This window comes from Suillus clintonianus (genome assembly GCF_016758775.1).
Source record: "Suillus clintonianus strain FC179 chromosome Unknown DEU56scaffold_41, whole genome shotgun sequence".
NCBI lineage: Eukaryota > Fungi > Basidiomycota > Agaricomycetes > Boletales > Suillaceae > Suillus > Suillus clintonianus.
The window spans coordinates 50,315-76,285 of NW_024539265.1; the positions used below are offsets into that span (position 1 = coordinate 50,315).

At 49.1% G+C, this 25,971-nt stretch overlaps 7 protein-coding genes and 1 non-coding gene across 8 annotated transcripts; 5 read left to right on the forward strand and 3 right to left on the reverse strand.

The window, feature by feature from the left end:
* Nucleotides 1-782: 782 nt before the first annotated feature.
* On the forward strand, nt 783-1,623 carry DEU56DRAFT_737662 (thioredoxin-like protein; the record flags this gene model as incomplete). Its single annotated transcript, XM_041348601.1, has 4 exons — nt 783-1,157; nt 1,217-1,227; nt 1,292-1,371; nt 1,424-1,623. 4 exons carry the CDS (start codon nt 783-785, stop codon nt 1,621-1,623), a joined length of 666 nt encoding a protein of 221 aa, XP_041207826.1.
* A 1,264-nt stretch (nt 1,624-2,887) lies between these two features.
* On the forward strand, nt 2,888-3,803 carry DEU56DRAFT_737751 (uncharacterized protein; the record flags this gene model as incomplete). Its single annotated transcript, XM_041348609.1, has 3 exons — nt 2,888-3,400; nt 3,463-3,553; nt 3,610-3,803. 3 exons carry the CDS (start codon nt 2,888-2,890, stop codon nt 3,801-3,803), a joined length of 798 nt encoding a protein of 265 aa, XP_041207827.1.
* A 4,088-nt stretch (nt 3,804-7,891) lies between these two features.
* Nucleotides 7,892-8,059, forward strand: DEU56DRAFT_737875 (uncharacterized protein; the record flags this gene model as incomplete). Its single annotated transcript, XM_041348617.1, has 1 exon — nt 7,892-8,059. A coding segment is annotated over one exon (168 nt), but the record flags the coding sequence as incomplete, so codon positions are not given.
* Nucleotides 8,060-8,794: 735 nt separating this feature from the next.
* Nucleotides 8,795-9,124, reverse strand: DEU56DRAFT_887955 (uncharacterized protein; the record flags this gene model as incomplete). Its single annotated transcript, XM_041356233.1, has 2 exons — nt 8,795-8,949; nt 9,025-9,124. 2 exons carry the CDS (start codon nt 9,122-9,124, stop codon nt 8,795-8,797), a joined length of 255 nt encoding a protein of 84 aa, XP_041207829.1.
* Nucleotides 9,125-11,068: 1,944 nt separating this feature from the next.
* DEU56DRAFT_806990 (uncharacterized protein) lies at nt 11,069-14,123 on the reverse strand. The gene is made up of 15 exons (XM_041353370.1): nt 13,800-14,123; nt 13,640-13,746; nt 13,361-13,586; nt 13,213-13,310; nt 12,955-13,160; nt 12,760-12,898; nt 12,629-12,709; nt 12,450-12,574; nt 12,335-12,399; nt 12,140-12,286; nt 12,051-12,089; nt 11,814-11,996; nt 11,683-11,752; nt 11,360-11,627; nt 11,069-11,310 (listed from the first exon to the last, which is right to left on the reverse strand). Exons 1-15 carry the CDS (start codon nt 13,909-13,911, stop codon nt 11,146-11,148), a joined length of 2,031 nt encoding a protein of 676 aa, XP_041207830.1. The 5' UTR covers nt 13,912-14,123; the 3' UTR covers nt 11,069-11,145.
* Nucleotides 14,124-15,203: 1,080 nt separating this feature from the next.
* DEU56DRAFT_948927 (TPR-like protein) lies at nt 15,204-19,625 on the forward strand (the record flags this gene model as incomplete). Its single annotated transcript, XM_041359091.1, has 1 exon — nt 15,204-19,625. The coding sequence occupies one exon, from the start codon at nt 15,204-15,206 to the stop codon at nt 19,497-19,499; it is 4,296 nt and encodes a 1,431-aa protein (XP_041207831.1). The 3' UTR covers nt 19,500-19,625.
* Nucleotides 19,626-20,624: 999 nt separating this feature from the next.
* Nucleotides 20,625-24,049, forward strand: DEU56DRAFT_807000 (RHD3/Sey1). Its single transcript, XM_041353371.1, has 13 exons — nt 20,625-20,915; nt 20,976-21,073; nt 21,131-21,205; nt 21,253-21,338; nt 21,389-21,552; nt 21,608-21,944; nt 21,998-22,196; nt 22,247-22,623; nt 22,674-22,812; nt 22,862-23,088; nt 23,140-23,483; nt 23,539-23,605; nt 23,666-24,049. Exons 1-13 carry the CDS (start codon nt 20,743-20,745, stop codon nt 23,807-23,809), a joined length of 2,430 nt encoding a protein of 809 aa, XP_041207832.1. The 5' UTR covers nt 20,625-20,742; the 3' UTR covers nt 23,810-24,049.
* DEU56DRAFT_t66 lies at nt 23,986-24,059 on the reverse strand. Its single transcript has one exon. It is a non-coding gene; the product is annotated as a tRNA-Val (tRNA).
* Between the last annotated feature and the right edge of the window lie 1,912 nt (nt 24,060-25,971).

A 25,971-nucleotide genomic window follows, 5' to 3' on the forward strand; every position in this document is an offset into this window, starting at 1 on the left:
TAAGCAGCTTCGTTGCGGAAAACGGAGACCGGCATGATATGGGAAGAACCTGTGTTATGAGGTACTTGTGAGGAACACCGTACCGCCCTGCGCTGTCCTGGGTGTCTGCGTATCGTGATCGACGTCAGCGCCAGGACACCTTTTGACATCGCTCCCCATCTTTCGTGGCGGGCACTTGCCTTTTTGGGCGGCGTCCAAACTAGCCGGGGCCCGGCACTCGTCCGCATCGTTCCCTCAGAGGCCTGGGTTATTTCTATGTACAGGCCGTGGCCAGCTATCTTTGCCTTGGTAGTGCGCATCTATAGTAGTCCAAGTGTAAAATTACCTTGCGACAATTTTGTGACCCCAGAGGTCGCGGAAGCTGGTTCAAAGTACTGCCACAGCTCGGAGCGCTGACAGGCGGCACCGAGCATTCAGTTCTCCCACAAGCCACAATTGAAGCTTCCAGAACGTGTTGCACAGCACTGAGCAGACCCACCTCAAATTCCACGTCACAAGCCCCGTCCATGGTTGTTCTCCTCCTCAGATAAGTAAAACATCTGAACACTGGTCCTGAGACTGCTTTTATCCCCTCGTTCATTGTGTTTCACAATCTGGTCTCGGTCAATCTTGTCCGTAAGCCTGAGAACCCGTCTCACTCTTTCAAATTCATTGCATTTCCCTGCGAGCGTGCCAGCTCGTGTCAGCCAGAGTAGTGATTCATCATACTGGAACCACCAGGCTCGCACTTGAATTCACTGCCAAGTCGTTGCAACAGGATCTGCGCCTCCCAAAACGACAAAATGGCAAGCGACTCTCCCCGCCGCTTCACATGCTCATCTTTCCGCCGTCGTCGCCTTTTCCTCCTCCCCGTACTTCTGTTTGCGTTTTTCCTGTTCTTTAGTACACCATGGTCCCTACCTCCTCTCCAGGTCTCAGGGATCTCTTCGCTTTCCCGTGCCAATATCGTTTCGCTAGTCAAGGGTCCACCAGTGGAGGAGATATATGGCTTACTGCATTTTGTGACGAGCGATGACGATCGCATACTGTCACATTCAGTAAAAGTGGACCATGTTACGCCGATCGATCTGACTGTGTATCTCGGTGGCGACCAACCGGATTGGAAATCTCATATGAGAAAGCTAAGAGAAGAATATCCCCTCATCGTATTCTCGAAGGTATGTGCGCTTCGATTCACCGGATCCTGTACGTGGTTCTGATGCTGTGTCTGTGCTAGACATTTTGCCCGTATGTCCTCTTCTATTGTGATGTGTGTGGTAGCCTCATGTATTATGCTTCCGGTTCTACGTAGGTTTTCAAAAAGAGCTAAGAAGCTATTGGAAACGTATAACCTTTCTCCTCCCCCTAAAATCATCGAAGTTGATCTTCGAGGTATGTCGTGGCTATGCTTACCTTCATGAGGCATACGGCTGATCTTTTACAGACGATGAGGATTTCATAAAACTCATTCTTACCCGTCTCACTGATCATTCCACGTTCCCCAATATCATCCTGAATGGGCAAGAACTCGGCGGAAGCGACGACTTGCACACGTTGCGTGCGCAAGGCAAGCTGAAGAAGATGTTCGAGAACGCGGGGATGACGGTAAGGGAGGATATCGTGAAGGAACAGGAGACGCAGTAGGATTCACGTCATCTCGTGTGATGGATGTCGCACACATGTTGCTTGGATGGGTTCAGGTACTGTATTGTTAACATTGTCAACCTACTTATGTGTACTGCTATTGTGTTGTCTTGTTCATCCAAGCAGGAGTTTGCGGTGGATCTATTTTTGGGTATTATGTAACTTATTATCCATGCCAATTTACCGGTTGACAGGTGTGACGAGCCCAAGAGCGTCCAAGCGGGTGCCAGCATGTGCCAGCGAATGCTCAGCAGGGGCAGGCAAAGGGCAGGAAGGGGAAGGGAAAAGTCAATAGTCTGGGCCTGGACGAAAATAGCCGAAGTGCGAGCGCTTGCGGCAGGCGGTCTCGAATGACCTTTGTTCACGGTGTCAAGGGTGTCTTGAAGTGCCGCCGTAGACGGTGGCCCGTCAAGAAACCATACGGTGAGGAATGCAAATTGATTTTCGGCAGATTGTGATCATATTGATAGGGCCTGGGCCTAACATATTATTAGAGCATTAAAGATAACGAATCTGAAGACCATAAAATTCAAGGGCGTAGTACGTCCAAGTTCTCATGCACCTTCCAAGGTGTGCCTATAGGGAACACATATGATTAACACACCCGCCCCCCTCCTGTGCACACTGACGGCAGGAAGGACAGGATTGGAAAAGAAGCTACCTGATGGCGATAATTTAGGCGCCACCGAAAAATATAAGGTACATAGGAGATAAGCGTGTGGACGGTATGAGTTAACTGGGGTAAGTAATCGTCATGATCAAAGACAGCGGCGTATCCTGTCAGGCTAGCCTTAGGTAGGACGTTCCTCTGATGAGTGTTTCCAAGCTCAGCGGCGAGTCACGGTGAAACCTTGGTGGCATCAAAGGTAATATTCACACGTTGGAGTAGGCCTCGCCGCACACCAGCCACGGTCAACGTTGTTTGAATGGGCGTTCCGTTGCACGGGGGAACTGGCAGTCGCCATCAGGGATACCCTTAGTGTGAAGATAACATCGTTACAGTTGTGCTGTCACTGTGCGATCGGCTGCTTTACGGAGCGGTATACTAAATATGGGATCAACAAAATTGCCAAATTGGTTTCAAGGGTCGAACCGAATAGAAGATCAAGAGACCTGAACACGGTTTTCATTGTCGGCCTTGCTTTTGGAATAACCGACCAAAACTTTCATTCACTTACCATTCCTTTATCATTCCTTTATATCAAGCACTCTTCCACACTCTTTTACCTTCCCCTCCCCCGATCGACCCCCTCTTTAGGTCACCATGTCGACACTCCCCGTCACCTCCCTTCTCCACTCTCTGCAGTACCAGCGAAAGCCATTGAACCACAGAGCCACGTCACTGGCTCTTCTTGGGCTTATCGTTGTATCATTCTATATCTTTTTCATCGCAAGGCCTTCATTAGACCTTGCCCCAATAGCGCTTCATTCCGACGCTCTCGGACACCCAGGTACACATGGTTCGCATCCTCAAGACAAAGACGATCATCCCCCATCGTCTAGGCTCTTCCGTCTACCTTCAAGTTCACAAAGAAAGACCGTCAGCAATGCCAACCGTCCTCAGGTCAAACTGGACGAGATGCAGGAACTTGCAGCAGTAGCTGCTTTCGTAGCAGCACTACCACAAAACATGATTCCTCGGTCAATAGACCCAAGCCAACCTATTGACCCCCAGCTCGTCCTTGACTTCGACACTCGTAGTCCGCGCGCCGCATATGAAGTAAACCAAATCGTGCAAGATGTGTGGTCTCGCTATCCTGTTATGTTGTTCACCAAGGTTCGTCGATTATTCGCCTCCCTTTGTCGTAGCGTCATCCTGATGGTCACCATGCGTTCCAGCTCCACCATGCAAATTCTAGGGAAATAAAACAAATAATTTCAAATATGGACTTACGGCCGCCTCCGGCCATTTTTGAAGTTGATCAACGAGGTAAACGGATTGCCCGACTCGAGCTTGCTAGTTGCTCATGATTTTACGTGTTCCAGAGGACGCAGATGTTCTGATTCCTTTGTTACACCGCCTCACATCTTCAACCGAGCTTCCTCTAATGCTTATTGGTGGCAAACCCGTCGGCTCGATGGATACCATCCGCGAGCTCAACGAGGCTGGCGAACTCCAGAAGCTGATTACCAATGCTGGTGGGGTCATTGGCGGTGCGAAGAAGAAGAAGGGTCACTAAAGGGCAAAGCTCTCCAATCGGACTTTCCCATCACTTCTCTCAAACGACCTAACGACCGGCATGACCTGCATGCTTTCCCGGATCGATCCTATGATCCAATTTTTTCCTGCAAATGTACATACCACATCGGATAATCCCAGGTGGATGGATATTCAATCGCTATCGCATGCCACGAAACCTTCCAACTCTTGTCCTTCGTTTATCCTCGTGGTGATATAGCGTGATTATTATAGCTCACACTTTGCTTCTTGCTTTCTTTTGCATACATAATAGACGCCATCAACATCAATATCAACATCGCCTCACAACCATAGACTTTGATGTGATTTTTATACAGCTTTCTTGTATCTACCGTGTACGTATATCCGTGATCACCAGACAGTGCCTAGTAGCTGCTCTAGTTTACACGTACTTAAGTACCGGGAGATAAAGCCAGAGGCAATCAATTGATTGAGTTTCTCCTTTTTAGTCCGAAGTTGAGAAGAGACATTAATGTTGGCATAGCTTCAGAGTGCAGGTACTTAGCATGGGAGTCTTTGACAATCGGATCTTCATCAGCGCTCGCGGAGTTATCAGGAAGGTATTCTGTATTCTAGAAGGTCTATAATTGGGTGCGCACCAATCTTCAAAGCAGTTTGTTCTCCAGCTGAGCGCTTCAGACCGCTTTGGTGATTGGAAGATGACGAATTGGCTTCACGGCAATCAGGAAGTTCATCCGGGAGATGAAGTTTTGAACCCAAAGATTCAAATAAGCACAATGGGGTTGCAATAGTGGGGCGACCTCTAGAAGCAGTGGCCAAAAAGCCAATGACCCCATGCCAGACTGCTTATCTCATATAACCGCACCTCGTGCCGCCATGATATTGGCTCCCATTGCAATACAAGGTATAAGATATCGTAAATACGCCTTGAGCACTAACCATGCATACGAGGCTGAGTGGGTCGGTCTCGGATGCGAGGAACCCTGCAGCTGGCTTCGCGGGCGATCGACTTTTTAGGAAAGCGAGACTCCATTGGCAACGGATTTAATAGATATCTGGCCACCAAAGACGGTCAGAAGCATGCAAGAATTAGTCTGCGCGGTCAACGTGAGTCAAAATGTTTTTCAAAGTGCACGACATTTAGTACGTACTAACATCGTGTATACAGACTTCCCATGGACGCGAGCACTGTAAATTAGTAGTCGACCCGTACACGTTACGCACAGTCTTGTACAGGTGTCCTTGGCGCAACAGTATACAGACGTTATCAAACGTCATGCTAATACGTATTGGTAAGTCGTCTTTTGTACTTACTCCAAGTTGTGCTGCCTGTACGTTTGAACTTTGTTTGTCGACGATAAAGCACTGCTTGAGAGGCCAGGATTAACCCCTTAGGGTCATCAAGTCAGCCTCGGACATGTTCACATGCCGAACCTGCAAATAACGTCACGGTCGGAGTGAATCTCACAGCGGGGTTGGCTTCGTCAAGATTTTATCCACCACGCCTGCAGTGCAGTGCAGTGTCGAGAATGTCGGCATGGTACCGCTCAGCTCGTGGATGCAGCTTCACTGCCTCATGTAGCTTGATGCTACATTCGATGTCACTGCTATCGGGGATTCTGGAGCATGTGACAAGTCCGCTTCCCAGGTCGTCGAGGCCCATCAGGCGCAGAAGACATAAATCTGATAGCAAAGAGATGCAGCGCTTCCTCAAAACAGAGAAATAGCTTCATCGAGGTCATCAAGTCAGTCAAGATCTGAAAAACGCAGTCAAAGTGTGAGAGCCTAGCTATCCAAAGTGCAGTGACAGTCCCTCGGACGAAAGAAAAATGCATCACGGCGGAAAAAAAGGTACATGCTTTCCTAGTGAGGTTTCTTCGATGTCGTCAGGGTCATGCTGCTGTTCAAAACAAAGTTCCCAAGCTTGTCTGTCGAGGCGATACTTACGGGCGCCGCAGGTGCAATAGAGGGTCAGGGATGAAGTACATTTCGTCGAATGCGTATGCCACCAATGGAAGAGCCCCTCTCTTGAAAGGTTGCCAAGTATAAGCCAGCTAAGCGCTTTGCCTAGCTACGAGGAATTCAGGAGGCTTTAAGACACCGGGACAACAACTTGCCGCATAAGTCCGTGACATGTAGCGCATAAGCGAGGTATAAGCGAGGCCGCCATAACGTATCCCGGCGGGCGGACGACAAGCGGGTCGCGAAGCGGATCATATCAGTATCAATGAGATGCTTTAGGTTGGCAGTTGCCAATTCAATCGAAGCGTTCGCGATCCGGGTGATGCATCAGCGCATTCACCCCTGTGCATACGCATTGGAAGTGCCGTTATTCGAATCGTTGTGCTCCACAAGGTACATCAACAACTGCCAATGTCAAATCGGAGGTAGGTAGCTTGCAATCAGATAACTTGTGGGAGATCTGACAGTGGGGACACAGGGAAGTTGAGGAAAAATCTTTTGCGTCGTACCGTTCCTCCGCAGAAGTCGCCCTTAACGTCATGGATGGGCACGAGTAGACGGGAGAAGATGATATCTGCAGCGAATCAAAAAATGAGCATGGGCCGCGCGATGGGAGATGTACCAAAGAGTCTTGCTTGACAGAGGAGTTCGGCCCATGCTGGTCTCCAGATTGCAAATAACTCCCTCCTAATTCCGAAGTAGTAGATTATGCAGTACCCTAGAATTTCCAAAGTGATGGCGCTCCTACTTTTAGTTCAAGCTTCTATCACTGTGGGACGCCTTCAGATGACATGTGCCTCGTCAATTGAGATCTGAAACTCATGAGTTGGCTGGGATCGTGCCGCATTGGTTGATTTGAATGAAAGACTACTGTCGTGAGCTTGGCGAGTCTGGATGAGATGTGTAGCCTCGGTTTATAAGTTGTGGCGTGGCGGATGAAACGAGATCCGTCCGATTCTATTATGATAGATGATCATCCGCGAGTGCGGCGGTGCGACAGGCGTGCCCTGGAGTAGCGCACACATGGGACACCGCCGCACTCGCGGGGCACGATGTGTAACGATTACTTTGGAGTCTGGCCTCGCAAAGATGTAGTAGTAGGAGTTATAGACCGTGTGATAAGGGATTGTAGCTGAGTTTGAATGTCGTTAGATGTTGAAATTGACACCTAGGCTCAGCGCTCATGCACTCATGATCAAGAGGTAATAGGACTTTTACACCTTTACTCGACAGTCTGAAATATCAACGTCAGTAGGGCCGAAACGTCAGGACCGACGTCGTCTGACAAGAGATGAACGCGAGTGGCAACCCTGGCATAATCATTGCTGTGCCGCCGCCGCCGCCGCCGCGAGTGTCTTCGACCTTGATGCTACACAGCCTAGGCGGCTGGCTATTAGAAAAGACTAGTAAGTAATGAAGTATATGCCAAAGCCTCAGACGGACAGTGTTCCATTCTGTCAAACATCAGACTTGGAAGAGGCTTTACTATAAGCTTTACTATAAGCTTTATTCACAACCAATAAACACAACTCCCTCAAGAATCTGATGCGATCTTTCGGGACAATCTTCGTGCTGAAAAGTCATGGCAGCCTCCGCCGAGCAGCTACAACATGGCTCACTGGCACAGACTCGGCATTAGTTGCCCCCGTCATCAGACCGCATGGATCAGCACGTTATTTCTTCCCACTGTTTCCGACGATGTGGTCATAGAGGCCACTTCATCCTCTACAATTAATGCCATCCCGTGCAGTGTTCGTCATGGCGCTTTGACGACTACTGTACACGGTATTCTGGACCTGGAACGCTTCCCCTTACTTCTGGGTGAACTTCCTGCATCAGGTCGGAATCCTGGACCCCAGACAGAGAGAAGGAACTTCGGTATGTCGCCGCCGAGTAAGATGTCGTCTCTCGGCGTGTCGCGCACTTCCTGAAATGTACATCGACGATGTAACAGTCCAAGGGAGCATTCCGAGTCGACTCATTAAACCGATAACAGGGGCTTCATCTGGCCTGCCATAGAATGTCGCATCGAAACAGCCGTTCGAGTCCTCCTTCATAATCCACAGCAGACTGTCAATGATCCAAGACATTATACGGACTCCCTTACAGAATCCAGAGTTTGCATTCTAGTCGTCGCCACGCCATCGTGGGCAACGACCGGATCCTCATGAGGCGGTTCAACTCGCTGCAGCCATTCAATTCTCTGGATTTCGCAGTGTAATAGCTTCTATGTGGTTCATCGACGACGATGTCTGGTCAGATAGTTTGAATTTTTATGACAATTTGGTTGATGTTTCAGGAAGATTGGACTAGACGTGCTGTCACAGCGTTAAAGATGTGAAGACATTGTGCAGGAATATTCCCTTGGAACAGCATATCGTATTTGCAGTGATTCGCATATCATAATCGATCTATGCCTTGTGGGCATCCTCGTTCACGAGGTCACGCGTCCCAAGAGTCTGTTTCTACCAAACCACACATTTCTGCACGGAGTCCTATAGCTAAGTACTTTTGTTACATGTCGAACCCCCATGTAATTTTATTTCTTGAAACAAATTGAAGTGGTTCTTGTGCCACGACGAACATTAAGATGTGGGATAAAAATGCAAATCTCAGGTACATCGACTCCTGCACCATAACTCCCCTCAAACACAACTTCCACATATTGTAAGGACGGAGTGATTTCCAATATGGCGTTGACGCCATGTGCGCGCTCCACCTGTGCTGTTTTCGTACTCCGGTTGCCCGCAGTTGAACGTTGAACGTTGAGGAGAGAGAGACTGCGAATGTTGTTTATGCTTCGTTACTAATGTAGTAAAGTGAACGCAAAGTCCGTCCGTCTAGATGCAAACCGCTCATACTAAACTTACATCTTCTTTTATAATTACTAGTTCCATACACAATTTATTATTGACCGGGATACAACACTCCTTCTATATTCCTCTCACGTATCACGGTACGTTATTCCACGCACAATCTCTCTTGCGAAAGCAAACTCATCAGCACTCAGACTAGTCATCGAGGAAAAACAGCGCTCACTTCTCACTTTCAAATGCAGTACGCCTCACCAAATTGTGTGGTGATACAGCAAGTGGGGCAGGAGCAGCCTACAACGTACACGTACTCGTATGCGGTTGGTGAACATTCATAAACGAACGGATTCCCGTCGTTCAGGCTCGCGTCCTGTCCGCAGTCAGAAACATCTGCAAGCAGCCATCAGCACTCTGTCAAATATCCGCATGCCCCGAAGTCCACGAGTCTGTGGCAAGAGCACTCACCGGGGGTGTCACAAGACTGGCCGATGGGGTTGTACGCGGTAGCCACGCCAGTCATCACCGCGACAGACACGATGAAAGAGGTGAGTGAGATGAATTTCATGTTTGTTGGGAAGAGTATGCTAAGATGATTTATCTTCTGTTGAGTTGAGTGGAAAGTTAACACCCTCCTCTTGCCTTTATACTGTAGCTCTGGCACGCGCCAGGACAATGATACATTCCTACATTTCATTGGGACAGGTTACCTTTGCACGGCTTTCCCACCAGAATTACTTCACCTGCAGATGGGCAGGACATTCGATGGCTGAGAGGCATATGGTGCTAGGAATTGGTCCTGAAATGCCGCGCATCCCTCTACACGACCAATCCGAGGCGATGGAACAGGCGTCAAACAATGGCCTTGTATGAATTAAAATGGCGGTTTGAGTGGTCCTATGCCCTCAATTCAAGTGATTAACGAAACATAACGAAGGCTTCGTCAAGGTTGTCGCTGTTGTGGAATGTATCACATCGGGCCTAAAAAGCGCATGGCGAAATTGTTCAGCATGGGTGCCTTGGTGGAGTACCTCACGGCAGAGTCGAGATGATAGCAATGTTTATCGTAATGAGGGCGGACACAGGAGGTATCATGTATGAGCTCAAGAGTGAAGAGATGCAGCACCTCATCGTATGGAGAAATGATGTCATCGAGGTCATCAGCATACAAAAGGGAGAGGGGCAATTTTCTAAAGAGCAATAACGGTTTGTGACTCGGAAGGATGAGAAAAACCCCACGGCGAAGTCGTATCGTCATTGATGTCATCGAGGCACCGTGCTGTTGAACAAGGAGATGGTGATAGAGTTCCAGAGTGACCCCACCGGGGAAATAAGGAACGTTGGTGGTGTAAAGGAGGGCAGAGAGACGTATCTCGGTGAAGGTGCGTACCTTCATGTCTGGGCGGGTGTTGCCCATGCCCTGGCCATTACCTAGTGGACAAGTAAACAACTTGACATTCGAAGAATTCAGGAACCTTTATGTATTCGTTTAATGTCAGTTGTCTGATATTAACAGCCCATGCGAGTCCTGCAGGTTCAGGGGTACAAGCGGCATTAGGCTGGTAGTCGTAATGCTGAAGTGACCACATAGATAATTCCGTAGTATGCAAGATGAGGACGTCGTGAAGGGATCTTGCTATGATACTAGTAGTTAATATTTGTGAGATACCGCGGCCCAGGTGATGATTAGTGCATTGTTCCAGCACAGACTGACTTGAAGTGCCCCATTACTTGACCTGCCTGCCTGAAGTCGCTACAATGCATGCTTTACGCAAACAAGACAACTGCTACGGCGCATCACGGCGCGTCCGTTGAGATGATGTAGGCTAGCTAGCGCTTACAAGCTTTCAATAAGGACACAAGAAGCTGAGGTAAAAACATACCATGGCATAGTGCCGCGGGGGCACGAGGGGAACGGGAAGAAGCGAATCAAGAATCACCAGCGGTGGGAGACTTAGCGAATACTGCATGACTTGGGTACTGATAAGCTTGGCCCATGCTGTCTCCGCATTGCAAATTAATCCTCCTCAGCCTTAATTCCAAGGTGGATAATGCAGTATCTCCGCCCTTCAAAGTTATTGATATGTACTGCCTTTAACTCACGTGTTTATCCCATGGTAGCGGACCTGTACCTTGATAAAAATCAACACTTGTGAGTGGGCAGGAACATGCTGCAACGGAAGTCTCACGTACTATATGACAATGAATGACAAGATATAAGCACTGCCGGCTTGCATGATGTACATAAATACTGTCCAGTGCGATACTGAATAGTCCAGTCTTCGGTATAACTAGTACCTTTGACATAACGGACGACAGTCCGACCCTCTTACACAAGAGTAATATCATGAGCATGAAGTGTTTGGTGTAATGTAACTTCGATCACCACACACCCGCATTTGTGGTATGGTCATTGAAATGAGGAGCGACACTAGCACCTATAGATGGCCCAAAAAGCACAATGTTGAATGTGGTCTTGACGCTCCTCATTCACACCCCAGAATTATCAGATATAGTCACGCAAAATGGCTGTGCTCACAAGTTAATATACAATAGGAGGACCCAACCTTCTGATATCAAAGTCTACATTTAGAGCTTCGCCATCGTCTTCGCGCCTACCACACTTTCGATGTCCCTGTACTTATAGTACAGTTCAAGCGACTCAGGGTTCGCCACCGTCCCACTCGGCTTCAGATTCGACCCCGACACAATCTGCTTCACCGCAATCTCGATTTTCTTGCCGTTTACGGTATACTGCACGGTAGTGAGAATCGTGATATTCAGCGAATATACCACCACGTACAGGGATATCCTTGGTATCGAATACATAGGCTGGGACGTGCCTCGGGCTGAGGCTAGTCCTGATCGCGCTCTTGATGCGGTCGATGAGGGCAGGCGTGAGAGTACGTCCGGAGCGCATCTTCAAAAATAGGAGGACACGCTCGTCAGGGTCCTGAGTCCTGCGTTGCCCGACACAGAGTGAATCATCGAGCTCGTCAGAGAAAGACTCTAGGACAGTGTAGATCTCCGCTGAGCCAAAACGGACACCAGAGGGGTTGAGTACGCCATCGCTGCGGGAATGGTCAGATCAGTTTGCATATAATAATACCCGAGAGTGGCTGGTACCTCCGCCCTAGGAAGAGGAACCCTGTCGTCTTCGGATTTTTGACTACAAAATCGCCTTGGCGCCAGACTCCTGTGCACCGCATAAACGTGAGCATGCACGTTGATATCTGAACGAAACCACAAGAATTTACCTGGGTACGTCTCATAATATGCTTGTCGGAACTTTTTGCCAGACTCGTCGCCCCAGAAGCAAACGGGTATAGAGGGATGCGGACGTGTGATGACAAGCTCACCAGGCTGACCTGTGTTCTCAATGTTGTTTCCCGCGGGATCGAATAATTCAACGGCCATGCCAAGACATTTGCCTTGAAGTTCTGTGTAGAACATGCAGTTAGTCCACGTTGACAGAATGGTACTCTGGACACAACCTCCAGCATGTAGCGGTAAACTTAAAACGCTTGTGATAACTGAGAAGTATTAGCTTATGGTAACAAGAGGCGATCCAATGAAAACTTACATGCACAACACACGTCTGTCCCTCCAGAAGACGAACCGATATGCAACTTCCCACCAAACGCCTTGTACGTCCACTCCATCAAAGGTGCAGTGATTACAGCTCCTGTGACTGTCATCTCACGAAGAGCTTCAAAGGATGCAATTTCAACTACAGAAGTAATTAGCATCAACCCTGAAGGCTATGATCCGACCATACGCGGTTTGATACCCCTCATCTGAACTTCGGTCAGGAAGCGTGGACTTGTGCCGAACACCGTGATACTAAAAGAGGTTTAGTAACTAATGGCCCGCGTTTGCTGGTGTTCTCGCACCCCTGGTCATGAATGAACTTGAGATAACCCCTGAGGTCGGGGTGAAATGGTGATCCGTCGTAAAGGATAATGCGTGCACCACATGCAAGACCCGAGAGCAAGAATGGCCACATCATCCAACCCGTCTTGTAGAGTGTGAACTATTCACCTCGCAGACAGAATACAATGAGATTACTCACCGTGGTATATTGGAAATAGACATCAGTCGGGAGGATGTCGAAGCCAACCATACAGTCCTTCTTGGTGTTCATGAGGACGCCCTACACATGGAGATAAATGGTAGAATATGGGACACAAGTGGGAGGCGTACTCCACCACAGTGGACTATACATTTCGGCGGCCCGCTTGTCCCCGAGGAGTATAGGATGTACAGCGGATGACTGAAAGGTAACTGTTCAAATTCCAGTGGTCGATCATCACCCGATGCAAGGAAGGAGTCCAATGTAACACTATAAACAAAGTTCAAGTGAGAACACGCGTTAATGAATATGAGTCGTGGACAAACCTATTGGGTATGTTCAGAGACTCTGGGACGGTGTTTCCCGTCTTTACACTCGGCAAGGTAATGATGCACTGTACACCAGATGTGCGGAGGTCCCGCTCCACTTCCGAAGCCCTCTGCACCATGCTGACGGTCTTCCCGGCATAAACAATCTCCGTTTCTGTAAAAATGAACTTTGGTTTGATCTGTCTGTACCTATCAAGTATGCCCTAGTCAAGGTGGAGCGTCGTGCGAATCTATGAGAAATACGATAAAGCTAACCTGAGTGCCCATGTCAGTTGCAGTACTGGAAAATATTGCCCCTACACTGGAAGTTGCAAGAGCAACTACCACAGCAGTGATGGAGTTGGCGATGATGGCTGCGACCATTCAAGGTTAACAATTCGTGGCAAACTCGACCTTCGCTCACCCGCAACCCTATCTCCAACCTTCAATCCATTCACGCGCATTGCGGCTGCCATTTTGCGCACCATCTCCCTTAGCTGGCGGAAGGTGTAATGTGTCACGACTCCGAGTTCATTACCTGCTGTGCAGGCGATACCGTCGTCGTCTCGATAGAGAAGGTTCTCCGCGTAGTTGAGGCGCGCTCCGGGAAACCATTCGGGGACCTCTTCGTATTTGCCCTTTTGGACTATCTGTAGTGATGTTCGATGTCATGAGGAAACAAGCCCGACATGAGTGGACATACCTTGGTGGGATCTGGGGGAACAGAGGACAAAATGCCCATAAATTGCCAGAGGTCGAGCCAGAAGGAGTAATTGGACACCGAGTACGCATGCAGGTCGTGGTAGTCCTCTACAGAACGAACTCCAGTCAGGTTCTCATTCTAGGTGCAGATATCGACGCACTGAGGTTTAAGCTGTGCTTGAGGTTGATCTCGCGCCTGAGTTTCTCGCTGACGGCCTGAGACGGGTAAGCAGGTGTCCGAATAAGGCGTGACTGGTCGAAATGAGAACTCATTGCAGTTTACTTTGCAGTTGGCTTGCGTGCAAGTTGACAACGTTGAGGTGTTTCAAGTCGTCCACGCTCAGCCTGAGGCGTCATCTCCCCGAATCTCCCACCGTCGGAGCGTGACCGGGAAGCCAGCAATAGATTGTGCTGTACTGCCCGGTGTTGCAAAAACGCCCGGTGTTACAGTTGGCAATTCCAAATCACGATGTAGCACACGTGCTCATCAACATCTTTCTCTCATGTCCTTCACAGAATCTACCACTTCAATTATAGCATTATTGATAGCATCTCTCAATGTTACTTAGAACAAGACTTCACAATGTCACGCAAGGCTCCAGGAACTTGAAGATGACGGGACTTTCGCAACTTTACGTGACAGTCTGAGCGACTTGGATGTTACTCAAAACGCGAGTCAGGATAGGCGGTCGTCCAAAGAGATGAAGGTGAGCAAGCTGTTGTGGGCGACTTCGGCCTTGAAGTACACGATCTAAGTAGATTCCAAATTGACGGTACTCGGATCCATCACGTCTCAGACCTTAGGACTTGCCCCATAGATGTCCTTGCCATTGTCTCTGTTCCAGCATTCGAATTTCTGGAATCTGCGCCCCCTCGGGCATGTCCCGGCAAGGCTCAAGCCAGTGATAGACTCTGCTGTAAGAGGCAACTACATACATAACAGAAGATCACAGGTGCTTGCCGTTTACGAAGCAGAAGCCTGCTATAGCTAGCAGGACTCGCGTTGGCAGTGCAGATCCTGATATGTAGCCACGGAAAGGGATCGATGTCAATATACATAGACCATCAAGTAACCATCAAATCCGGTGATCTTTTCTCGAGCTGTGCGGCCGATACCTGTTATGTGAAACAATAATCTGACAGACCATTTTGCAGACTCACTAAATGGGGGGAACAGCAGGAATCGATATTTCAGCGTTGTGGTCTGGTGGATATCAGGACACGATGATGCGGCAGGAAACAAGAAGGCGGGCGGAGAGGCAAATGTACTGGCAGCGCAAACAGAGACCACGATTAGCATGTTCATCAGTTGCGCCGAGCTGCTGTGCGGGCGGCTTCTACCTTATCGATGTACACAGCCTAAGTAAGTGTCATAGCCTCTGAAGAACGAATTCTTAAAGTTGGCACCATTTTATTAGACCTCAGGACTTACCACATCATATCCTTAGGATTGTTTTAGTGCTCGATTTTCTGCTCGTCCCGTGCGTATTTATCCTGATCTCATTGAATCTTGGACTTAGTAGACTTCTTTATATGTGCAGTCTTCTGTTAACCGCTACAACAACATGGCAGATGATGTGGAGAAGTGTCGAGCAGCCTTACATGAGTGTCCGCCTGGTCATTCTGATCGATGCAGCTCTCTCAGCAAACTTGCCGCCTCCCTTCAAGACAGATTCCGACAGGGGGGCGTGCTGTCTGACTTGGATGAGGCGATTGAGCTAGATCGAGTTGTTCTCGCCCTCCGTCCCCTTGGTCATTCTGATCGATATCAGGCTCTCCACAACCTTTCCGTCAGCCTTCATGACAAATTTGAGCTGCAGGGCATCCCATCTTACCTCGATGAAGTCATTGAACTCCGTCGAGCTGCACTTGCACTCTGTTCCGACGATCATCTTGATCGAACCAGCTCTCTCAGCAACCTTGCCTTCAGCCTTCGAGACAGATTCCAGCAGGGAGGAGTCCTGTCTGATCTCGAAGAGGCCATTGAGCTTCATCGAGCTGTTCTCACACTCTGTTCCGACGGTCATCCTGATCGAACCATCTATCTCAAACACCTTGCATTCAGCCTTGAAGACAGATTCAAGCTGCAGGGCATCATATCTGACCTCGAAGAGGCCATTGAGCTCCATCGAGCTGCACTCGCACTCTGTCCCGACGGTCATCCTGATCGAACCAACTCTCTCCACAACCTTGCCCACTGCCTTCGGGACAGATTCAAGCTGCAGGGCGTCCTGTCTGATCTGGATGAGGCCATTGAGCTCCATCGAGCTGCACTCACACTCTGTCCCAACGGTCATCCTGCTCGAACCAACTCTCTCAACAACCTTGCGTTCAGCCTTGAAGACAGATTCAAGCTGCAGGGCATCATATCTGACCTCGAAGAGGCCATTGAGCTCCATCGAGCTGCACTCACACTCTGTCCCAACGGTCATCCTGCTCGAACCAACTCTCTCCACAACCTTGCGTTCAGCCTTGAAGACAGATTCAAGCTGCAGGGCATCATATCTGACCTCGAAGAGGCCATTGAGCTCCATCGAGCTGCACTCACACTCCGTCCCCCTGGCCATTCTCATCGGTCTTTCTCTCTCGGCAGCCTTATTTGCAGCCTTGAAACTAGATACCGGCAGCGGGGTGACTTGGCCGACCTGGATGAGATAATCGAGCTCTATCAAGCTGCACTAGCCCCTGAGGATGATCTGCGATCGTCGTATTTCAATGACCTGGCTGTGTGGCTTAGCGACAGATTCGAGCAGCGGGGCGACTTGTCCGACCTGGATAAGTCCATAGAGTGTTTTCGAGCCTCACTGGCAGCCTGTCCCAATGACCATCCCCGTCGATTCTTGTCTCTACACATCCTTGCCCAAGACCTTGATACCAGGTTCCATCATCGAAACATTCGATGTGACCTGGATGAGGCCATTGACCTTCATCGAGACGCACTAGCGCTCTGTCCCGCTGGTCATCCTCATCAATCCTGTTTACTTGACACCCTTTCCCGCAGCCTTGGAGAAAGATTCCGGCAATGGCCCGTCCTTTCTGACCTGGATGAGGACATTGGGCTCCTTCGAGCTGCATTGGCACTCTGTCCCTCTGACAATCCTGCACGATCCCATTCTCTCCAAAAGCTTGCCAAAGCCCTTAGTACCAGATTCGATCACCGGCGCGTCCAGACTGACCTGGATGAAGCCATCGAACTTAACCGAGCTGCACTGGAACTCTGTGACCTTGAGCATTCTGATGCATATGCTCTCTTCAACCTTGCGCAAGACCTTCACATCAGATTCCAGCTGCAGGGCATGGTGTCTGATATTGATGAGGCCATCGAGCGTCATCGAACTGCACTTAAACACTATCCCCCTGGCCACCACTCTCATCAACCCTGTTCTCTCAACAACTTCGCCGGCAGCCTTCGGACCAGATTCGACCTGCGGGGCACCCTGTCTGACCTGGACGAGGCCATGGAACTCAGTCGAACTGCGCTGACGCGTTGTCCCCCCGACGATCCTCATCGACCCAGGTGTCTCGGCAGCCTTGCCATCAGCCTTCGCGATAGATTCGAGCTGCAGGGTGTCCAGTCTGACCTGGATGATGCCATTGAGCTCCATCGAGCTGCACTCGCGCTCTCTCCCGACGGTCATCCTTATCGATCCAGCTCTCTCAACAACCTTGCCCACTGCCTTGGAAATAGATTTGAGTTCCAGGGCGTCTTGTCTGATCTGGAAGAGGTCATTGAGCTCTATCGAGCTGAACTCGCACTCTATCCCGACGGCCACCCTGATCGAACTAACTCTCTCAGCGACATTGCTACCAGCCTTCGAACTAGGTTCGAGCAGCAGGGCGTGGTGTCCGACCTGGATGAGGCCATCGAGCTCCATCGAGCTGCACTCGCACTCTGTCTCCCTTCCGATCCATTCCGATCCCTTCTTCTTAGTGATCTTGCCCGTAGCCTTCAAACTAGATGCCAGCAGCAGGGCGTGCCGTCAGACCTGGCCGAGGCTATTGAGCTTCATCGGGCTGCGCTAGCACTCTGTCCCCATGGTCATCGTCATCGATCCTGCTCTCTCAATAACCTTGCCGTCAGCCTTCGAGACAGATTCGAGCATCAGGGTGTCCTGTCTGACCTGGAGGAGGCCATCGAGCTCCATCGAGCTGCACTGTCTCTCCGCCCCCCTGGCCATTATCTTCGGTCGTTGTCTCTTAACGACCTTACCAGTGTCCTTCAAACCAAATTCCATCAGCGGGGTCTGTCATCAGACTTGGAAGAGGTCTTCAGGCTTTATTCACAACTCCCTCAAGTATCACATGCAATCTCTCGTAGAGATCTTCGTGCTGCAAAGTCATGGGCCGCCTCCGCCGAACAGCTAAACCATAATTCTGCGTTGGTTGCGTATCAGACCACATTGAAATTCCTTGATCAACACACTGCTCTTTTATCTTCTTCCCCCCGCCATTTCGATGTCGTCAGAATGGCCACTTCATCCCTCGCAATGGACGCTTTCTCGTGTGGTATTCGTCAAGGGGCATTCACAACTGCTGTGGAACTGGTGGAGCAAGGTCGTGCAGTGTTCTGGACCCAGTTATCACGCTTCCGCACACCATTGGATGAACTGTCTGCATCAGGTGATACTGGCGTAGCCTTAGCAGAAGAGTTCAGGCAACTCAGTTTTCGTCTTCGTAACATGGTAGATGTGTCTACCAAAGACCAGTCCGCAGAAATCCGGCAACTGACCGTGCAATGGGATGATGTCATATCCCGTATCCGCATGCTGCCTGACTTTTCCCAGTTTCTCCTTCCTCCGCTATTCTCTGATCTTCGGATGGCAGCGGAAGATGGTCCAGTCGTTATTGTCAACGCAAGCCAGTATAGCTGTGATGCTTTAATCATCCTCATTGCCCAAGATCCTGTCCATGTTCCGCTTGGTCTTGCACTAACCGAGGTCTCGCAGTTGTCCTCCGAGTTCCAGTCGCTCATACATCGTGCTGGTTCTTCTGATCACCAACTTGAATCACACAAGCTTGTTGGCGTCCTACGCAAGCTGTGGGATAAGATTGTTGGTCCAATCCTTCAAATGCTCAGGAAGTTCATTCCCCGTGGCTCACGCATCTGGTGGTGTCCTACCGCCGACTTCACGCTACTTCCTCTACATGCAGCAGGACCTTATGAGCCAAACAGCCATAATTTTTCCCACTTCTACATTTCCTCTTACACCCCAACTTTGACGGCACTCATTCGCGCGAGACAACAGCCCTCTCGAGATGCCTCTGTGGAGCATTTTGTTGCCATTGGGCAAGCAAATCTGGCAGGGTGCAATGACCTTCGGTGTGTCGCTGCTGAGTTAGACGTTGTCGCTCAGCGTGTCGCGCCCTTCATATCCTTCACATCACTCGCGTGCAGCGATGCAACGGTCCAAGGGACATTGGATGCATTGAGCCAAAAACAGTGGCTTCACTTGGCTTGCCATGGATTGCCGAATCCAAAACAACCATTCGAGTCTTCTTTCGCCATGCACGACGGGCCTTTAATGATCAGCGAGATCATACGGACTCACTTGCAGAATCCAGAATTTGCATTCTTGTCGGCTTGTGACACAACTGTGGGTGATGAGTCGAGTCCCGACGAGGCGATTCATCTCGCTGCAGCGATGCAGTTCTCCGGATTTCGAAGTGTGATTGGATCTATGTGGTCTGTCGACGACGACGTTGTAGGCCAGATCGTCTCTCTTTTCTATGCAAACCTGGTTGATGATTCAGGGAGATTGGACTGTAGACGTGCTGCAGGAGCGTTGCACAAGGCTGTGAAGACGTTACGCAAAAAGATTCCATTCGAACAGCAGATTGTATTCGTTCACATAGGTGTCTAGTTTGAAGATCCATTGTATATGTATGACTCTTTTTTGCTTCCAGTCACCCAGATATGTAATCTACATGATAGACAGCTACCGTGTTCGCCATACACTCAGTGTAAATATATGATTGAAGACGAATCAATTGTTTTATAAAACAAGACGTAGCCATGGTGCGCCCTGATGAGAACATCGAGCAAACAACAGAAGGAATCGAGACAAACCTGCTCTCGTCGCACGGACATTTTGCGACAAACACAAGCTGTTTCAAGTAGTCAATGTTACCGAGATCATATTTGAACAAATCCAAGAAATGCTGCAGTATGGTCCCTAGGAAGTCAACTGTATAGCGGCGATGAGTGGTATCACAGCATGCGGAAAGCACACCAAGATTCCAGAGGGTTTATGAAGTATTAAAGTAATGAAATATAATGATAAAAAAGGCCCTCGAGAATCAACACGGCAGCCGAAAACGCGATTTGCCGAATGGTGAGACTGCCAAAGTGAGCGCTGAATCTGCTCTGGGTGTCACAGGTCATGACTGATAGCATATCTAGTACAAGCGACGTTAGAGTTGCCCTTTGGTTTACGCTATAAAAACACGTACTATTTGCTGTTGCCAGCAGCCCGCTGAGCACGTCTTTGAGCCCTCCGAGTCGGCCGCCTCGCTGATGCATGTTCTTCGTTACTGCCAGCCTGAGAAGCCGCGTCGGAGCGCTTCTTGTCAGCCTTTGCCTGCCTCTTAGCTTTGTGCTTTTTCACTGCCCGGATAAATAACATGATCATGATGGTTTGATGATGGTGTGAGGATAAAGAGAGAGGGGTAAGGAGAGTTTGGAATGCCAATCGTCAAGCCCCTTTCATTGCTACCGGGCCAATGATCAGAGTCATTGGTCAGCGCTCAGCAGCCTTGGTGGTCAGACAACGCATTAATCATCATCGGTGTGAAGCGTTTCTTGTGTCTGACAAGCAGGCATTTCGCTGCTTCATATGGCAGCGGTAGTTGGTAATAGTCAGTGCTCAAGCGCTCACTAGCACTCACTGCTCACGTCAAGCTGCATTCGACGACGATCTTGAAGAAGCATTTAAATTGTCCCGGAAGAAGCCGCTGTGTGTGAAGTCACGTGAAATATAGACCCTTTAGAAGAGTGTGTTGGACGTTCCGCTCAAAACGTTGTCAATGTCAGTTTGACTGCACGCTCACACTTCGTGTTCTTTGACTTGATTGTCTCTCATTTCCACTATATTTCATCCCGCAGTCATGTCACTCGACGGTCAACCCATGAAAATTCCTCCTCCAGTTCTTGAGCCTTCGTTACTCGCTGCACAGCTCAATGGCACCAAGCCAATAAGTAATGGACACGCGTCAGAGAGTAACGATAGTTCGTCAACCTCTGAGCGCTTACAAGTCATTAATGATGAGAAGAACTTCACGTCAGTCTGCTAGTACAACATCATTTCCCCCCAAGTGCTCAATTACACTACTTCCAACAGAACCCACTTGACATCTCAGATAGGACGATGGGGTCTGCGCGACGCTGGCTTCAATTATAACATAGTATCTGTCTTCGGGTCGCAGTCTACTGGGAAGAGTAAGCTGCGGAAATGCCAATGTCTGGAAGTGCTGTTCACTGAGTACTTTGTGGCAGGTACACTGCTAAACAGGCTATTTGGTACTACCTTTGACGTCATGGATGAGACCAGACGACAGCAGACTACGAAAGGTATATTTACTATTCAAATTTTCTTATGTGTGCTAACTCAACTTGAGGTATCTGGATGTGCCGAGGGAAGGACATGGGTGTCATGGTTATGGACGTGGAAGGCACGGATGGACGAGAACGTGGAGAGGATCAGGTATGAATGAATTCAGTTCATAGTTGTTCTTGTCATTCAACCACTTTCAGGACTTTGAACGCAAATCCGCTCTTTTCTCCCTTGCTTCGTCAGAAGTACTTCTCATCAACCTCTGGGAGCACCAAGTTGGCTTATATCAGGGTGCAAACATGGGTCTTCTGAAGACCGTGTTTGAGGTGAACCTTGGTTTGTTCGGCAAGAAAGCTCAAGATGGGTAAGCTCAATCCATTCCAATCAATTTTCATTTCCTCAAGTTCTCCCATGTGCAGTTCTCAAGGGCGTACTCTGCTACTATTCATAATTCGAGACCATATTGGGGTTACTCCCCTCGCGAACCTCCAAGCTACCCTTACTGCAGACCTTGAGAATATTTGGGATTCGCTTTCTAAACCGCAGGATCTCCAGGATCGGCGACTTTCGGATTACTTTGACCTAGCATTCACAGCACTACCTCACAAGATCCTCGCAACAGAGAAATTCGAGGCTGAAGTCCAAGAACTGCGGAAACGGTTTGTGGACAAGCAGAGAGATGATTTTGTCTTCAAGCCTGCTTACCATAAGAGAATTCCCGCTGATGGTGTGGCGTTCTACATGGAAAACATATGGGTAGGGACATCATTAGTGTCCACAAATTGCGCGCTGAAGATGAAATTGCTCAGGAACAAGTTCAAACGAACAAGGACCTTGATCTGCCTACGCAGCAAGAACTCCTCGCACAATTTCGATGTGACGAGATATCCTCCGTTGCGCTTGCAGAGTTCACGGAACAGTCGAAGTCGCAACGGAGACCCATCGAGGCAGGTCATGTTGTGGAAGGTCTCGGTGGTTTGATGCAAAACTGGAGGTCTGAAGCACTCAGTGAGGGCACTATTTACACTCAATTACATGCGTTCTTATTCACTCCGTAGGTCGCTACGACCGTGATGCATCTCGCTATCACCAAGGGGTGTACCAACGCAAGCGTACTGACCTTCTTGGGGTTCTAGAATCGGCTCTTTCTCCCCTCTTCCTTGGGCAGCTCAAGAACTTACACAAGTCATGCCTCAGCGTCTTCAAAAAGGAGCTTCTTGAGGGCTTGCGTGGTGAGGAGTATAACTTCGCGGATGTAGTTGAGAAGGCGCGAACGAAGTGCGAGACGCGGTTCGCAGATGGTGCGAAGGAAGTCTCGCTGGAGGACACTGACTGGACATGGCAGGATGAATTCGAGTCTCTCAAAGAAGAGATTGGTAATGTGGCTGACCAGTGCAGGAGGGATGAGACGAAGAAGATGGTCAACTTGATTGAGGTATGCCAACTGAACATTGTCCTCGGCGTACACCTAAAGGCTCTTCACAGAGAAACTTCAAAAAGCAAATTTCTGAACCCGTTGACATAAGTCTCAACAAAGCGACACCTGACATGTGGGACAAGGTCTTGAGCACCTTCAAACAAACGCTCGAGAAAGCCGAGTCGACCTATTTGGCAAAGGCGAAAAGTCAGTTGCTTCGCCTTCTTTACATTGTTCTCGCTGATATATGACGAAGGCTTCAACTGCACGGATGACGAGAATGTGACATCTCTCGCTGCCCTGCGGAAACGTACTTGGCTCGCTCTACGAGCCAAGATCGACGAGCAGACTGCCGATACTGTTATCCTCGGGAAGTTACGGGCTCACTTCGAAGAGCGCTTCCGCTACGACGAGAATGCTATTCCTCGGGTTTGGAGACCTGATGATGATATCGATGGGGCCTTTAAATGGGCTAAGGAGCAGGCACGTGTCCTCGCTAGTTTCTCCCTGCACATACTTACATTTGAATGGTAGACAATGGATCTCATTCCCCGCTACGCCAATATCGCCCCCGTTGATTCTTCCCTTGCATTCGTACTACCCTCTGAATCCTCAGATCCCCTCACTTCCACGGATGAATTTGATTTCCCTTCAACGCTCGTCATCTTCACTGAGACGAAGTCTCTTGACCTTGCTTCTCGCTTCCGAAAGGATGCAGATGCATACTATGTCGAAGCGAAGCGCAGCACTGTCTCAAGCATTGCACAGATTCCATACTGGATGTATATCGTCCTCGTCTTGCTTGGCTGGAATGAGTTTATGATGGTGCTGTTCAGCCCTGTGTATTTCACGTTCACATTGGTAGCATTGGTGACCTCGTACGTATATGATTTCGATTCTAGTCTTGATGGATGTTCATACGTTGCTTTCCAGTTATTTCACCGTCAAACTGGGCTTGACAGGTCCTTTGCTTCAGCTTTCGAAAACAGTCCTGACTGAGGTATGTTCTATCAATTTATTGTATCACTTTTTTGTCTTATAGATCATGGTGGTGATATAGGCGCAGACGCAAGCTACCAACCGCTTGAGGGACCACTTTTCGCAGCCTGTTTCAGCACAGCCCGCGGGAGCAAGCTCTGTCAGGGATTATAACGAGGATAGCGATCAGGAGATGAGAAGATCGAGGGCGACGCCATATATGTAACTGCCTCTTTTCTTCATTTCTCGGAGCCGTTTGTTTTTAAATTTTATCACCCGGAGCATGTTCTAGATTTGTCATTAAGCATAAATTCGTGTAATTCTCAGTTCTACCGCTCGAGGCAGGTGCGGCTATTGACAGTATTCTGTGAATGAAAAAGATGCTTGATGTGAAAAAAAATGTGATCTGACCCAGGCTCGAACTGAGGACCTTCTGTGTGTTAGACAGATGCGATAACCAACTACGCCATCAGACCGATAGGAATGGTCTCCAATGGTAACATGATACGGCCATCAGCATGTCAGGAGTACTACAGTATCATTTGAAATAAGAAAACAACTTGGTCGGTTTGCAGACCTGGGAAATGCCAAGTCGCACTGCTGGTTGTTCTTTCATGTAACGATGGCCGTCTTGATTTTTACCTCAAGAAAGGTCCGGGTATTTATTAATCACAGCGGGGGACAAAATGTTTGTCCAATCGCATGTTATTCATAATCCCCTGGGCGTGTCTTCCGTGATCTTCAGTGATGTGGGCGTCACACGTAGACCCCGGGCCCATGATGTCTAGTAGTGGCTTTTGATCAGAACCCAGATATCACACAACGGCCTCGCTTGAATTACTCTCCACTGCTCCGCGCTCCAATACCTCCACGGTTAGTGCGGACAGAGCCAGTGATATCTGATCATACCTATCGGCACTCAACGATACGCACTGTCTGCATAGGATCGCGATTCGCCAACACACATGATGTATATCTCTCTGCAAGCAGGGGCCTAGGAGACCTCACACCTCAAGGCGGGGAAGGAGAGGCTTAGCTTGCGTCCGGCAGAAGGCACTGCTGCCTCTTCATGCATAGGATCCGGTGTATGAATTGTGAGTTTGAGAGATGTTCTAACTTCTTTTGGCACTGTCTTTGTTGTTCACGGTCGTGTGCCATTGCCAAAACCCTAGTGTCAGCCGTGTAGATTCTAGAACTTGTTAAGTCAGCAAACCGGGCGTAATGGGGTTGATTTAGTGAGTTTGGTGTTTGTCATGCTCTGTCGTCTTCAAATGCAATAAACTCTGATTGTCGGCGATTTCCATCAGTCACCTAATGCATGGGATTTTTCCCGACAAACCCTTGATTCAAGTTGAATTCGGTCAATGCGGCAATTCTGCCAGCCCTTCGTTCTTATCAAACTCAGTATACTGCGATCACTGTTCACATCAGGATATATGCTAATTTACGCTTTGGGGGATTTTGTCCTCGTGTGCCACATAAACGAGACGACTGTCTTCCTGTCATCGGTCAATCAAGGGAGACTGTATGATGCACCTGCCGCTTGGAAGTGCTCGGCGCTCCGACGCCTTCGGGCACCTTCTTGCGGTTTGTTTTCAAACGGTGACATTTGAAAGTGTTCTGTTAATGGACGGCCTGACTCCGACGGCACAATTAGGTCCTATTAACTGACAACAGAAATGCAAACTGTTGTTAGTACCATATGACTAATAAGCCACCTCGCCACCAGCGCATCTAATAATGACACCCAACGAGCACCCTGATATCGCACACTAGCCCAACTTGAACTTTGTGCACCCGTGCACACACCACGCACTATCAACAGGTCAACAACTGCACTACGCGGCCCTGAACTTCTCATCGCTATACATGCGTGCAAGCCTCCAGGTTGGCTTCCACACTCGACGATCATATATTTGATACTGACATTCTGTAGAGCGCTGTACAGTCTGTACAGTCTTACCTCGCATTCTAACGCCCTCACGGGTACCAGTTAATTTTAACAAGTCGGAGTTTATTACCCTCTCACGGACAGGACAGAGGACCTGATTTTGGGTTCGAATTTGACCAAATAACGCGGTCGAGGGGATCTATAAATCAATCCGACGTTCGGGGTATCTCCATTATCGCTGGGGTGCACCCTACGGCGTCGCTGCAAATTCATTAAAACCGCTGGTTCCAAAACAGAGTCTCACGTTCCACCTTTGCCCACTCAAAAGCATGATTCATTTCGAATTCGAGCTATAATTATTTAATAAACCCGAAGCACGTTCCTGGAAGTCAATGTCATTACAGCGGGAATAAGCAAAAGATGGACAGGTATGAACAATCGTCAGGGGCTGATTATTTCGGATTGTGCGTTGTACGATACCGCCATAGTAATCGCCG

What these genes read in the sequence shown, in the direction of transcription:
- DEU56DRAFT_806990 (XM_041353370.1), bottom strand. Translation starts at nt 13,911, where the DNA reads ATGAGTTCTCATTTCGACCAGTCACGCCTTATTCGGACACCTGCTTAC. An exon ending in TTCCTCTTCCTAGGGCGGAG is followed by an intron (nt 11,628 to 11,682) that starts GTACCAGCCACT and finishes CCATTCCCGCAG; the next exon opens with CGATGGCGTACTCAACCCCT. An exon ending in TCGATACCAAGGATATCCCT is followed by an intron (nt 11,311 to 11,359) that starts GTACGTGGTGGT and finishes ACTACCGTGCAG; the next exon opens with TATACCGTAAACGGCAAGAA.
- DEU56DRAFT_807000 (XM_041353371.1), top strand. Translation starts at nt 20,743, where the DNA reads ATGTCACTCGACGGTCAACCCATGAAAATTCCTCCTCCAGTTCTTGAG. An exon ending in AATGATGAGAAGAACTTCAC is followed by an intron (nt 20,916 to 20,975) that starts GTCAGTCTGCTA and finishes TACTTCCAACAG; the next exon opens with AACCCACTTGACATCTCAGA. An exon ending in GAGAACGTGGAGAGGATCAG is followed by an intron (nt 21,339 to 21,388) that starts GTATGAATGAAT and finishes AACCACTTTCAG; the next exon opens with GACTTTGAACGCAAATCCGC.